At 43.7% G+C, this 15094-nt stretch overlaps 1 protein-coding gene across 4 annotated transcripts in view; it reads left to right on the top strand.

Moving 5' to 3' along the window:
• KIAA0319L (KIAA0319 like) overlaps nt 1-15094 on the top strand; it is a 612066-nt gene that overhangs the window by 498216 nt on the left and 98756 nt on the right. For all 4 annotated transcript variants that reach the window (XM_069223811.1, XM_069223812.1, XM_069223814.1 and 1 more), the window contains exon 18: nt 13133-13255. In XM_069223811.1, coding sequence (XP_069079912.1) covers nt 13133-13255 — 123 coding nt within the window. The remainder of the gene's footprint in view (nt 1-13132; nt 13256-15094) is intronic.

Genomic DNA, 15094 nt, shown 5'->3' with positions numbered 1-15094 from the left:
AACCTGTATTTGTCACCTGAACATAGAGAAGCGGATTCTGACATTAGCAAATCCTTCCATTCGAAGAAAACTCTTTGGGACTGTCGAGCTCCTTGCCTGGAAAGGTCACTCAAAACCATCAACAACACTCGAGACATCTTTCGTCAGGAATACGCTGAGAGGAAAGTTACCCCAACTGCCATCTGCGGAGGAAGAGGCATTTTCCATCTGTGGCAATTCCGGCTCCAATTTCCAAGTCAATCTGGAAATAGAGGACATTACTCCAGCTCATCAAACCGTGAGTATGGTTTCCCCTGCCCCCCTACATCCTATGGATCCCTCAAAGAACCATTCGTCAAGACCGTTACTATTGATGTTGACTGCCTCAACTTCACTGCCTAAGCCAAGACGGCAAAACCTTCGAAGCTGAGCTTTAAGTCTGGTTCCAGCACATCTGTGGAGCCAATCCTTCTAAACTCCAAGAACAGCTGGATGTTAAACAAAAAACAGATCCACCCCAGACTGGACGTATCCTTGCCAAAGCTACGACTCCGACGCCTCTACCACCACTTCAAAGGAGGCTAACCTTTCAAGAGGCTCTGGACATGCTGGTCCTCCCAAACAGCAGAAAAGAGTAGACCAGGCCACCAGACCTTTGCCCCTTCCACCAGCCTCACCACTCCCACCACCAGCTTCACCTTCACCACCACAGTCAGTAGGATATCCATTGGACATCTCACCTCAAGGATCTCCTCAATCAGATACAGCTGGGTATGGTGGGGCAGAAGATACATTTGGGACACCACCACAAGATGACGCATGGGATGCCTATGATGCTGATCCTCTAGCAGACACAGATCCTGATGTATAGCCTGCCCGCCCCTCTCCTACTGATGAGGCTACCTCTTATCAGGAGGTCATAGCCAGAGCTACTGTGTTCCACAACGTGAAATTACGTAAAGGGCCTCTACAAGAGGTTTTCCTCAATGATACACTCTAACACACATTGGGCTACGCAATATCACTCTGTGGTAAAGGACATACTAAGACACACAGCTGATATATTTAAGGATCCTATTAGGTGTAGGATCAAAATGCCCAGAGTTGATAAAAAATACAAGCCCTTCCCATCTAATCCCATACACTAGGGGCCAGTTACCACCAGACTTCCTTGTCACTACCACTGCTCACAAATACACCAACTCACAGACAAGTAGGGATACCCCGCCTCCTGATAAGGAGAGTAAGTGTATGGAAAAGAATTGTGGTGCAAACGGCTAATGATCAGCCCTGGTTCAGTTCATTACTAGACCTCTTTATAGTTCCCCACCAGAGGCTCCCCAACAGGCTGGACCTTCTCACTCAGAACCATGTAGAAATCAGGCACTCAGATCCCAAAACTGTCAACTTAGTGATCTGCCCCCTGAAGTTATAGTTTGGTTACCTCAACCTACCACCTGAATTTATGACCATTCTTAAGGAAACCTGTAGGCCTACCACTCGAACGTGCTACGCAGCAAAATGGTAAAGGTTTCTGTTATTGTCATGCAAAACATATTGATCCCTTTAAAGCCAATAATACAAGCCATTGTCTTCTACCTGCTTCATTTACAGAAAGCTGGGCTGGCATTCACATAGACAGGATTACATATTGCTGCAATGGCTACCTATCTACAGAATAAACAACACCTCTCCTTATTCCAAATACCAGTCATTAAGGCCTTCATGGAGGGGCTCAAGAGTTATTCCACCACAGGTTCCATCTGCACCCTCATGGGACATTAACGTTGTACCTAAACGACTTATGGCCCTCCATTGGAGCCCCTGCATACATGCCCCCTTCAGTTCCTCTCATGGAGAGTGACATTCTGATTCGCTATTACTTCACTTGGACATGTTAGTGAGCTCCAGGCTTTTACCTTGGTAGAACCTTTCTTCCAGCTCCACCGAGACAGGGTGGTTCTCCTCACCAACCCCAACCCTCATTTTCACCTCAATCAATTGAGTTGCCGTTTTTTTCCACAGCCAGATTCAGTTGCAGAAATGGCTCTTCATACAATAGATGTTAAAAGGGCCTTATGTTCTATATTGATATAACTATAAACTTTCAGAAAAACTAAACAACTATTTGTTGGTTTTTCCCCACCCCATAAAGGAAAGCCTATATCCAGATCAGGTGTAGCCAGATGGATAGTCAAGTGCATTCAAACATGTTATACTACAGCCAAAAGAACTTTGCCTACACCTACTAGTCCCAGGAAGGAAGGAGCATTCATGGCTTTCAAGGGAAACATTCCTATAGCTGACCAAGGCAAAGTACCTGCACAGTCCAAACCATACACTTTAACTAAACATTGTGTGGTTGGTCTAGCAAGCTAACATAGGCCAGGCAGTGCTATGTACACTACTCCAGAAAACTGCAACCCACACCTGTTAGCAACAGCTTTTGAGAACTGCTTTACAGTCTATGCAAAGCATGTGTATCTACAGCCACGCATGCCTCGAACGGAATATGTTCCTGCCATGTACTGCTGTAGATTCACATGCACCTACACTCCTCCCTGGAAACCTGTGGCTATTGCAGTTTTACTCTCTATTGCCATGGACATCTCATTACTTGCATTTACTCTGTACTCCATTCTCAACCCTCTATTGTAAAATACAAATGTTGTAAAGCCTGTAAAGTTAACTTCTGAACTCCTCCTTCTTAAAACTGACTGCATTCAGGGTTTATAGCTTCTTTTTTTCACTGCATTTTGTCACGCAAAAAGACAGCTACTACAGAATGAGATTTAAAAATTCTCTGTTGGGCATCCAGCTTCAATACAGTAAAGCAGAGCCACGAAAATCGATGTAAAGCTAGCCCATGACAGTTGCCATGAACAAGAGATCACAAGAGTCTGCGCAGTTGTGCTGTAGTTGGACACCATCATTCGCTCTTGAAAACCCTCCAGGTAATCTTCCGGTCTTTGTGTGGGAGTTTTTCATGAAAGCACACAACAGATTCTTATAGCAACCTGTTTCATCTCCCAGGAAAAGTACTAGAGCGTGCTTCCTTCACTGCAATTGTTTAAGTACCCCAGAAATTCCACCCTAGCGTTTTGTATATTGACCATTCGCCAAATTTACACCTAGCTCCATCCGGAGGATTGAATGGGTGCTTTAGACCTCCAGGGTGCATAATTCCACAACCCGTTATGCAGAAATATCACAATTTCCTGAGATGTATGGTGGAAAATGTGAATTATAATGATAAAATCATTTGTTTTGGCCTCAGGTCAGCTCCAAGAACATTCTCAAAATGTGTGGCTGTAGTCCCTGTGTGTCCCTGGAAAATGAAAATATTTGTATTTCCCTATTTGGTTGAATGACCCATAAAGGCATCTACGTTCCAGAAGGCTGATCTTCTTTTCAGTGTGGCAGCATCTGGTCTCCAACACTTGGGTCTCAGCACCAAACAGTAAAAATAAACTTGCACACCAGTCCAGTTTATCCATTACCTGCAAGCGTGGGCCTTCTTGGTGACCCCTAATCTCAAAGCCTATTTCCGCACCCCCTTCCATCTGGCACACCACCAGTTGCTCATGTTTGGAGTACATGGGGAAAGCTACCAGGTCAAAGTTTTATCTTTCGGGATCACAACAGCGCCACATGTGTTTACAAAATGTATGACTGTTGTTCAAGTGCATCATCATAGTAGTGCCATTCACTGTTTCCTCTGTTACAAAGACTCTCTGGTGGAGAGCAACAGCCGATAGCAATGTCTTGCTCACTCTTATCAAGTAGTGTCCCTCCTACACAAATTAGGGTTTACAATCCCGACCAACATGTCACCCCTATATAGGCAACCATTTTTGTGAGTGATATTGAATATGGTAGCAGAGAAGGACTATACAAATAGTGACAGAATTATGGAGTTTTGAAGGCTGCTTTCCCCCTTACTAGGTGTTCCATCCTCTTAACAATGATGGCAGTCATGAACTGTTAAGAATGATAGTGTCTTGTATTAAAGTAATCCTAGATGCTCAGTTACAAATGCACCCACAACAGCAGTGTTCTGGCAATCAATAGTCACAAGTGACAGGTCAGTATCTACTGTTGTTGGAGCAGAGTTCTGCACAAATTGCAACAGAAGAACTTATTACTCAATGCCTAGCCACAGGAGACTCTATCCAAGACTCCTCCCTTAAGGGTTGGGTAATATATTCAGGCTTCTTCACATTTGTCTTCTCAGCATGGGCGGATGCACATAAGTCTCCTTGAATTGATTGCAGCTCAGTTAGCACTTAGAGTGTTCTACAGTGTGATTCTCCCTGTTTAGAAGAGTGCATAACAATTCTGGAAGAGGCTCCCAAGCCTACTACCATGTCCTTTATGCAGCCAAATGGAAGAGGTATGTCAGCTACTGCTGAACTCTTACCAAGCAGTCTCTGGAGTCCCCAATGCAAGGCATTGTCTGTTAACTATTGAACTTTAAAAATTCAGGCTTAGTATAGTCTTCAGTAAGTGTATGTTTAGTCGCTGTGGAAGCTTACATGCAAAATAGATCAGAGCAGCCATTGTAAAATGCGTTTAACTCGGCTCCTGTTAAGTGTATGTTTAGTCGCTGTGGAAGCTTACATGCAAAATAGATCAGAGCAGCCATTGTAAAATGCGTTTAACTCGGCTCCTGGGACTGCCAATTGTGCCTCTACACTTTTCCATTGCAGTATCTTTGGTTGTCTTCCTCATTGAAATCACTTTCCTTTGTAGAGCAACTGAACTCCAAGCTGCAACAGTAAAGTAACCTTTTATTTAAGCGCACAAAGATCATGTCTTACTGAGAGCAACCAAACTCTTGATTACTGCTTAGTGCTGCTTTCCATTTCATATAATTCAAACTATTGACTTACTAATTTCTTCTCCACAACCTGAGACAGTTGCAAAAAAACCTTTATACACTTTGAATATTAAAGGAGTACTGTTGATCGACACTGACAAAACTAAAGCTTGTAGAAAAAACAAACTGCTAATTTTAGCTATTAGTAAACCTCAATTAAAGAATCCCAGTATTAAGGGCATGTATGGCTTTAGATAGGCATGATGTTCATACCATTTCCATTTAGTGTTGGGCTCGGATATGTGTAGGTTGTTTTTCTTCAAAGAATTCTTAAGTAGCAAGGTAGAGTGACTCCACCTCTTACTTGCAATGTTCATGGTCATCTGCTCCATTGTTAGATTGTTTTTTTTTCAGCCTTCGGATGTGTGCTTCCGTGCTACAGACTGATGCTGTCACTTGATCATTTTGGTTCTCATGGTCCCCATCTCTCTTTTGCTATTGTATTTATTCACGTTTTCCCTTTTCTTTCGAATCCGGCCGAGGTTTCCAGTTACTGTGTAGGATAGTATGCCTGTCGACTCTGGCCCCCGGTGGGCCCTTGTCCATCAAGGCCTCTTTCCTTCCATTTCAACATGCTTCACCTGTGATAGAATGAATGCCCATTTGATCCTGCCCTTGGCGTTGTGCAAAGTACCCCTGGGCCAGTCTCCACCAGGTCTGTAATCTGACCTCTCACCCAAGCAGAACAGGACCTCTTGCGATGCGTCGGTCTGTTCAGTTGAAGAAGACCTTTTGAGACCGCCAGGCCCGTCGATTCGAGATGTCACTCGAACAGCAGAGATTCTCCAGACCCCTTTGGTGCCCAGGACCATGAGGAAGAACATCATCCCACTCCTTCGGCTGCTGACGGGGAGGCTTTTTTGCCCGTTCTAGCTCCAACCTAGGGATTGAAGAACTTCCACCAGTTCAACAGGTCGTGATTATATCTCCCCCTCACCCTCAACACCGCTCTTAGCTTCTATCCCACAAGGGGCTTTCAGCCGCTATGGACCTATGGAGGCAGGCTTCTGGGCCTCCACTGCCTTCGGCCATGGTTGGCACTGACTGTCAACGTCTGACACCACGCCCAGCTTCGGCTGGGTGCCAAGGAAAATTCTAAAACTGACATCCTCTGTGCTGCTCACTCCCAGCTTGGCGCCGGCCTGACCGTCTAATCTTAAACAGTCGGCCTCAAAGCTCAAACCAGCGCTGAAACATACAGTGACTGGAAGACCAGCCCATGAACCTGTCGAACCAGTCCACCAGAAAATTCAGAAGCATCTAGACGCCTACCAGAAACAAACTGTCATTCACACTCATACAGGCCAGACACTGGCACAGCCTCAAGCGCCGGATTCTCTGCCTCCTAAGAGACATCTGAGCTTTGAAGACGTTCTGGAGCCCCCTCCTCACCCAAAGCAGTGGAAGAAGCAGGATAAAGCCACCAGTTGTCTTCTTGACCCAGACTGCCTATACCCTCTTCCCACCCAGACTCCCACGTTACCTTCCCACCACCTCCTTTTCCTGACCCACTATCTTACACTCCACAGGGGGTCTCTATATTGTGACATAAGTGATGAGGGGTGGGAGACAATTGAGATTTACTCCCACAGGCAGACCTTCAGACTCAAATGATGCAGATCTGTCTGTGGATACTGATCCCGACCTCTACCCTGCCCAAACCTTCCCCACTAGATGACACCTCGTGGAGGGACCAAATACACATCTCCTGAAGACTCCACACCCTTGCAATACCAGCCTGCAAACCAACTTCCTCAAAGGGCTACTTCAGGGGTGCGTATCATGGGAAAAGCACCAAAGGTGAGCTACCTTTGGTGCTTTTCCCATGATACGCACCCAGCCAAACAATGACTTGCTACTCCTTCCCCCAGGTCACAAGACACGTGTCAGGGAACGACTTCAGATATTCTTCCCCGCTTCGCAACATGTCACCTCTGACCAGTGGGCGTTAGACATCATCCAACAGGGTTATTAGCTGGACCTCACCTCCACACCGCACAACATACCACGTAGCACACATGTCCTCTCCCCAGAACACCAATGTCTGCTTCGGAGGAGGTCCAGGCAGTCCTTCTTGAGGGGGCGTTAGAGCCTGTGTAACTACACCTACAGGGCTTAGAGTTGTATTCTCTCTACTTTCGCATTGCCAACAAAGATGGGTCCCTCAGGCCCATTCTGGACCTCAGACCCCTGAACCAGTACATCCTATCGGAACACATCCACATGCTCACTGTTCAGGATGTCATACCTCTTCTACAGCAAGGCGACTTCATGGTTGTACTCAACCTCAAAGGCGCCTGCTTCCACATCCTCGTTCATCCAGCCCATCATCGCTACCTCCAGTTTGTGCTAAGTGGTCAGCATTACCAGTTCAAAATGCTGCCCGTCAGGGCCACCACCGCACCTCAAGTTTTCACTGAATGCTTTGCAGCAGTAGCCGCACACCTATGAAGGCAAAGCATTCATGTATTCTCCCTAGAAGACTGGTTTTTAAAGGGAGCATCGCAACAGCAGTGCCATGTATTCCCCCAAGCCACAATAGACCTCACAAACTGGGCTTTACTATCAATGCTGTAAAGTCCCACAAACCACCCTTTCAAATTCAGCCCCAGCTGGGAGCCATCCTATTTGCAGGGGTCGGGAAGGCCTATTCCCAGTCCAGCAAGAGTCCACTCTTTCCAAGCATTGCTGCCTCTTTTTCATCCAAATCAACAGGCCACAGTACGGACAGTCATGAGTCTCCTAGGCATGATGGCCTCCTGCATTACATTGTACCCATGCAAGACTCCATATGTGCCTGTTGCAGGAATGCTTATCTCATCAGTAGTCTCAGAAGGAGAGTCATTGGAAAGATCTAGTCACCATACTCATCGCATTGGTGGAACACCAGCAACTTTTTGTGGGGACAGCTCTTTCTTGACCCAGTTCTGGAGATCACATCACAACAGACTCATCCTTCTATGGGTGGGGAGCGCACCTACAACACCCGACTGTCAAGGACCAGTAGGGTCGCTGCTGAGATCTCCACGACAGTATTTGGCAGAATACCTTCCAGGAGTGGACAATGTCTTTGCCGACCTTCTCAGTAGGATGCGGCAACAAGTCCACGAGTGAGAACTCCACCCAGCAGTCATCCTTCTCTACTACTGGTGATGGCATTTTCTGGACCTCTTCATCACAGCAGAAAACGCAAGATGTCTGAACTTTGCCTCCAGATTCCCACAGCCCATCGGCTTTCCACAATGGATGAACTGGTCAGAGATATTTGCCTACTCTTTTACATCTGTCCCTCTCATTCCATTCATGGTTCGGAAGCGACAACAGACCTCCCTCCCCCTCCTTCCAGTAGCCCCGGTGTGGGCCAGACAACCCTGGTTCACAACTCTCTTGGAACTTTCAGTGGCTCTGCACAAGAGGCTCCCCAATAGGCTGATTTTCTCACTCAAAACCATGAAGAAATCAGGCACCCCGACCCCAAGAGTCTTAACCCTGTAATCTGACTCCTGAAGTCTTAGATTTTGGTTATTTCAATATACATCCAGAATGCATGCAGATTCTTAAGGAAGCAAGCAGGCTAACTGCTCTTGCCTGCTATGCTGTCAAATGAAAAAGGTTTGTCTGCTACTGCCTCTCAAACTACATTGACCACCAAGCAGCCACAGTTCAAAACATCGTTTGTTACTTAATGCACCTTCACCTCCATTTGGCTACACCTGGCAGCTGTGGCTGCATACCTCCAAAATAGGCAACATGTTTTGCTTTTCAGCATTCCAATCATTAAAACTTTTATGGAGAGGCGCAAAAGAGTAATTCCTCCCCGGGTGCCTCCGGCACTGGTGTGGAGTCTTAAAAGTGGCCTCATAGGACTTATGGTTCCCCCTGTCTTAGGACTCTTACCCTGGGGGTAAGACTGCTTGTTTTTTGGGCAACAGCACCACCCCGTGTGACTGACTCCCACACCAACTGGAAGCTATTGGTCTAACTGTTTTCAGCTAGCTAGCAGCACCTCACCCAACCTAGAAAGTAAATGTGATTTATGACTGCCAGACGCATGATACTCTGACTCCTTCGGGAACTCATGGTGTAACAGATCTTGCCCCTTTCTCCTGTTTGCACAAGTCTCATACATGCGAAGACAGTCAAGAAATGTAGGATACATTTTAATGCATTTATTAAAAGACCTGCTTTCTATGATAAAAGGCATGAGCTGCAATTATTAGGAAAATGAAACATAACCCTGTTATGATTGTGACCATTAGAGTAAAACACATAAATAGTCTCAGCGTCCTGATGTAACCATAACGCTAAGAATTCCTACCTAAACTTCTAGCATCTAACGTGAAAGCATTGCAGTGATAGCCCTTTCTGCCCATACTATTCCCTTGAAGGGCCTCCCACCCCCATACCTGAAAACAGGGGTCTGTCTGCTGGCAGTCTCCTCGGTTAGCTGGAGACAGGGCCAAGATCAGTAAAGCTGTGACAAAGTGGCACACAGCATAAGATGGTTGACTGGAATGCCCCCGCTAACCTATTTCGGCCTGTTGTGGTGTTTTATAACAAAGCATGTTGTGTTCTGAGAACAGGCCTGATGTGATATGTCTGTTTGGAGGTTGGCTCTGTACTCTTGTGCCGGCAATACTAAGTAAACTGGCATGTACAGCCTTGAGCAAATGTTGTGCAAAGGAACTAACAACAGTGCTTTCACAGAAAAGCAGCTGATAAGAAATAAAAATACCCCGCTAGAAGCAAGTCATGCTAAAATAAAATAAAATGAATAAATTAAATGCAATATGTATCCAGGTAAAAGGGCACAGGCCGCAGGTTTGGATCTAATATAAACATACCCAAACTAGATGCTAAAATGAACCCACAATACCCCATTCGAGGCCCTCCAGCCATGTCCCTTACAATTTATTTCTTGGAAAGTGACATTCCTAGCCCTTAACACATTATTGAGGCATTTTAGTGAGCTCCAGGACTTCACTTTGGAAAAAACATTCTTTCAGGTTCATGGTCCTTTGCACTAATCTATCCCAGTAGCAGACATAAATACAGCAGCTACTTGATCAACAACACACTCTTTCATTAAGCACTGCTGTGTAGACATATTGGCCTGCGAACAAGTAAATGTTGGTCAGGCTGTACTGTGTACCCTCTTTCAGTCTTCTGAAACATCCACAGGCTAACCACAGCTTAGGGGAGGACTGCTTTAAAGTCTAGGCACAGCATGCCTTGAACAGAGGAAAATGTTACTTACCCTGTAAGCATCTGTACGTGACGTGCTGTAAGTTCACATGGGCCCACCCTCCTTCCCGGATGCCTCTGGTTGTTGCAGTTACCATTACTTTGTACTTCTCTTGTGTGATGTGGAAAAACAATCGAACAATGGAGCCGATGACCACGTGCATTGCAAGCAAGAGGTGGAGTCACACTGCCTCATGACTCAAGAAGAATTCTTCGAAGAAAAACAGCTTTTACACATCCGAGGCCAACACTATATGGCATGAGTATGCACAGCATGTGAATCTAAAGCACTACATGCCACAAACAGATGCTTACAGGGTAAGGAACATTTTCCTTACAAGCCAATGCATTGCTAGATTGATAGTTAAGCATTACACTAAAGCAAAGCGTTTACTACATTCCACTTGACAAAAGGGAATCATTATGGCCTTCCTGTGCCACATCCCTTTTGTAGATATATGTAAGGCGGCAACATGGTCCACCATTCATATTTTCACAAAGATTTATTATGTGAACATTCATGCTCACCAAAAAATGCAAATTATGAAAACTGTTCGTAAAACTTTGCAGCATCTTGCAAGCCACCACTTTAGGGTAGACACTGGTTTTCTATCTATGCACAACATATGATACACAGGCTGCAAACAGGAAACATTCCTTGCCAATAAGTTGGTTTACGGCTTATAGTGCTGTAGATTTACAGGCACTCTCCCACCTCCCTATGCAAGGTATGGTATGTCATTAAGATCAGAAATAGTTTTTTTTTTTTTTTTTTTAAACTACTTTATTTAACATTTTCAGCCCCCAGGTTGGGCTTCACTATATAATATCACCAGTGTATTACAGTCAGAACCAAAGCTTATCATCAACCCCACCCCCCCCATACGTTATCTAAACATTTCTAAAAGTGTCCATACAGTTTTTTCCTCTCTGGGGAACCCTTCTCCCGGCGCCCCCGGAGGTACACCCCTTATTTTCCCCATTACAATTATTTATTTATTTTAAGTTATTCACTGTAAACTAGTATACATAGATTGCCCTGTTTTACATCTTTAGATTAACTTACTCTCACCTGTATGGCAAAAGCACTATGATGTTGGAGTCTGTTACCTAGTGCATTGCTGGTGCTAACGCGTCCCTTTATGATAATTTATTACATATCAGGACTCGTTTTAGGCCAATGAATCTTTTGACCCAGTTGAGAGACACCTTAGGACGAGATAGCTAATCAATAAGTCAATCAATACGTCAATAATGTCCTCAATATTTATCACGACAATACATTTCACTTTAGTGAAAGTCATTAATCAATTCAAGACGCTACCATGACCTTTCAGCCATGAATAACCACACCGGTTTAGTAGAATTTTATGAGTTTTATTCCCTATTGTTTACAAACCTAATAGCAGGTGCGTCAATCTCAAAACCAAGAAACATAATAGCATAGTCACAATATGGCAACTTTGGTAAGATTTCATTAAAGCGAGAATCACAAACATCAGAACATAACACGGCTTGAACAAAAATCAATTTAGCAGAGTGTCAATAATGCGTCAGTTCAACAAAGCATAGATTTGGTTGTTTGTCTATTTGCGTCAGTTTTGGTGAACACCTGTCCTAACCACTGATTAGCATTAGCATGTTGGGCTTCATGCAAAACAATTTAGAACACTAATTTGGAAAACATCTAACTAAGGTCTCTGTCAAAAGTAAGCAGTTGGTACCTAGAAAGGAAAAGCAAACAGACAAATCACAAATGCATTGTCATAATTACCCTCCAAGGTTTAGGTCAGCGCACAGGTTCAGTCTTCGTCTTCAGGACATCAGTCAATTCGCCATCAGCCAGAACTCGGCTCCGGGGCAAAAAGGGCACTTCTCTCATAATGGTTTTAAGTAAACCAACAAGTCATCAAACAGAGTGACAGAGTTTCTGAATAAAATCAATAGCATTCCCTACCTAATTCTAAATGACTCCCCGTGACATGGGGTTTTTATCCCTTTTTAGTTGTACATTCCCCCAAAATCTTATTGGACATTTGTTATACCCCACTATCTTTAACCTATCAGAAAACACATTAGGTCACCTAACTCTTCACCCCATATTATTTTACAAGTCTTTGATTGGTCTCCATAATTGACGTCTTCAGAGGTGGCACGTCCGGTATGATTTCATCTTTCTGCAATTCTTTGCACATCTTTTGGTCAGTAACTTCATTGTCTTTACCGGTTTGAATGACCTTGTACATTACGTTAATCTACACTGTTTCATTTTGTTTTTAACATTTATTCTGCAAGCAAGAAAAGGCTATGAGAACGGATCTAACATGGTTATATTCGTCTTCTAGTTTGAAGAAAAAGAACATACGGGGTCATGTCCTTTTATGAGGCAGCACACTACAAAATAGAAAAATATATTTAATATGAGAGCCAAACAACTAAGCTCCGGCTCATGCTAACTTAAAGCCTATGAGGATTTCAGCACAGATTCAATAACGCAATCATTAGTATACAATATAAACATTTTAGTCATCATTATTAGTCTACGTATACATTGGCGGCCACTCCCCGTGGTCACATTTCAGGTGCACGTTTTAAGCAAAATTGTTATTATAGTTTCTATGCAGCATTATTGCACATTAATTCAAAAACATTTCATTTAAATATATAGATTATATAAGCTATGCTCTCTCAGTGGTTTTGGGGAAGGATCACAAGCCACTCTGAAACAAATAATTTCACTTTGAACTAAAACAAATTGTAACAATATATGAAAGCATTGTGCAGCACATATGACCTACATCACACTACAGGTTGCAACTGATTTTTACAGGGAAGTCATATTTTCCTTTTTGTTTTAATGTATAATCTTTTATTTAGTGTGCTTCTATCTTTATCCCCACTTTCTTGCCTCACGTCTATAATTTAGTCTGCCAGCAGTGCTTATCAGACATACGTTTCATAATTTCCAACTTCATATGCTTCTAATTTATGTTTTTCTGTGTATGTTCTTTTATCTCCGCTCTTCTGCAGCCTGCCAGCTGAACTGTTCAGACCATGGCCGCTGCGATTCATTCACCAAGCGTTGTGTCTGTGACCCATTCTGGATGGAGAATTTCCTTAGGGTGCAGCTGTGGGATGAGGAGAGCAACTGCGGTATGCACTTTTTTCTCCTTACATTTGTACTCCATTTAACCTGTCTTTTTTTTTTTTGTGATCAGATTGAGGAACTTGTGTAATTTGTAATTAATGCAATTGGTAACTGACCAATTAATTGTCACTTGCAATGTTGCATTTTTTTCTTTGTGAAAACGCAGGTGTCCACACAGTGGATTACTGTGCCTGCTGGTTATAAATGTACCCAACAGTTGGCAATCTGAGCTTGCACATGAGTATTCTCACAACTTCTAAACCCTCCCCAACACCTGCTTGTGAAAATACCAAATGTACAAATGACCAGAAACAGCTTTTTATTTCTTTGCAACTGGGCTCTCAAATGTTGCCAGCATTGAGTGAAGTATCTACTCCTGGGCAGCTCTGTCCTTTGCTGAGCCTTGAAGAAGAATGCAATATCATACCAGAGTATCTTTAACAAAACATAATCCCCACACCATAGTGCACTTTTTCTCCTCTTTTACTTCCACCGACAACCCCCACCCATATGCTGGTACTACCTTTCCCTTTCTGCCAATTTTCATGCTCAAAATAACTTTCTGCTTCAGTGCATGCCAGGTTAGGGGGCTTATGACCTCCCCTGGTGACATTCGAATCAGACCACTATTGAGGTTTCCCCTGGCTTTTCCATTGTTTATCCAGGGCATTTGAGATGTGTTTACAGTCCTTGCTACCACCAAACTTGTCTGTTATGTGCAGGAAGCATAGTGGAAAGCATGTACAATGGCTGGCTGGATGCTGCCACATCCAGTATATGGTACCTTTTTTATGCTGCTCCCCTATCCCTTTTCTGCCTCTAATTTTCCAGCATTGTTAACTTTCATAGATTCACATGCTTGAATTATTTTTTAATGTCCGTTTCGGAATCCTCAAAAATCAGTGTTAACAGAGATCTGTACAGTATGTTTGAACAAATCTGGCTGCCTTTTAAGACCTATGTTAAGTGAGATGGGGCAGAAGTGCTCCCGTTTACCATCATGCGGGACATATTACAGCGAGCCTCTCTAGGAATTCTTTAGTCATCAGAAAGCAGGTCTGAGGGGGTGGAGATGAGGCTTTTGGAGACACTACTGATATTTGGTCTCTGGGTGCTGAGGACCTACTTGTTTGATATCCTAGTGTTGTTTCAAAACTGTTGCCATGAGCTATTTTATGTTGCTTTGACCACTGATGGGGAGATATTTAGAAAATTCTCCCTATGTCCTTGCACTGCTTTAACTTTGGGGCTTTACTGTGATTACCCTGGAACTTCTTCCCTTCCCTCCTTTTTCAAAAATGTTCAATAAAGGTATATCAAAAAAATAGCTGTGTACAGAACACTCAATCAACATTGATGTAGTCTATTTCATTTTATGACTGAACAGTCTCAACCATTCATATATAGTCTATTTTTCCAGTTTGCATTATGCCAAAGATGATTATACTGAGGAGGAACTTAATGAGGAGGCTTAAGAGCAGAAGTTACTGTAAGTCTATTCAGGTGATGAGGCAAGTCAGTAAGATGGGTCTTTGGCAGGAACTCAAACAAAATGTAGACATTAAATTTACTCATGACGACGACGGCTGCGGATAAGTACACATTTTATCCTCACACTCTGGCTGACGAAAGATGGTGTTACAGGGACCAGACAATGTTGCTAACAAACATCAATATTCCAAGTGCCTGCAAATCTATTTGGATTTCTTGAAACCTGTTACAAGTACTGTCACAGCATTTGACTCCTCAGTTTCTGCCACCTCCTTCTAAACAGCCTGATTCCGTCACTGCCTGTCCTCAACCAGCCATTTCCTACTCACATCCTCTTCTGCCTGGGCCATCAT

Source organism: Pleurodeles waltl, chromosome 3_1, assembly GCF_031143425.1.
Source record: "Pleurodeles waltl isolate 20211129_DDA chromosome 3_1, aPleWal1.hap1.20221129, whole genome shotgun sequence".
In the NCBI taxonomy this organism is placed as follows: Eukaryota; Metazoa; Chordata; class Amphibia; order Caudata; family Salamandridae; genus Pleurodeles; species Pleurodeles waltl.
This window is presented reverse-complemented; position numbering and strand designations above follow the sequence as displayed.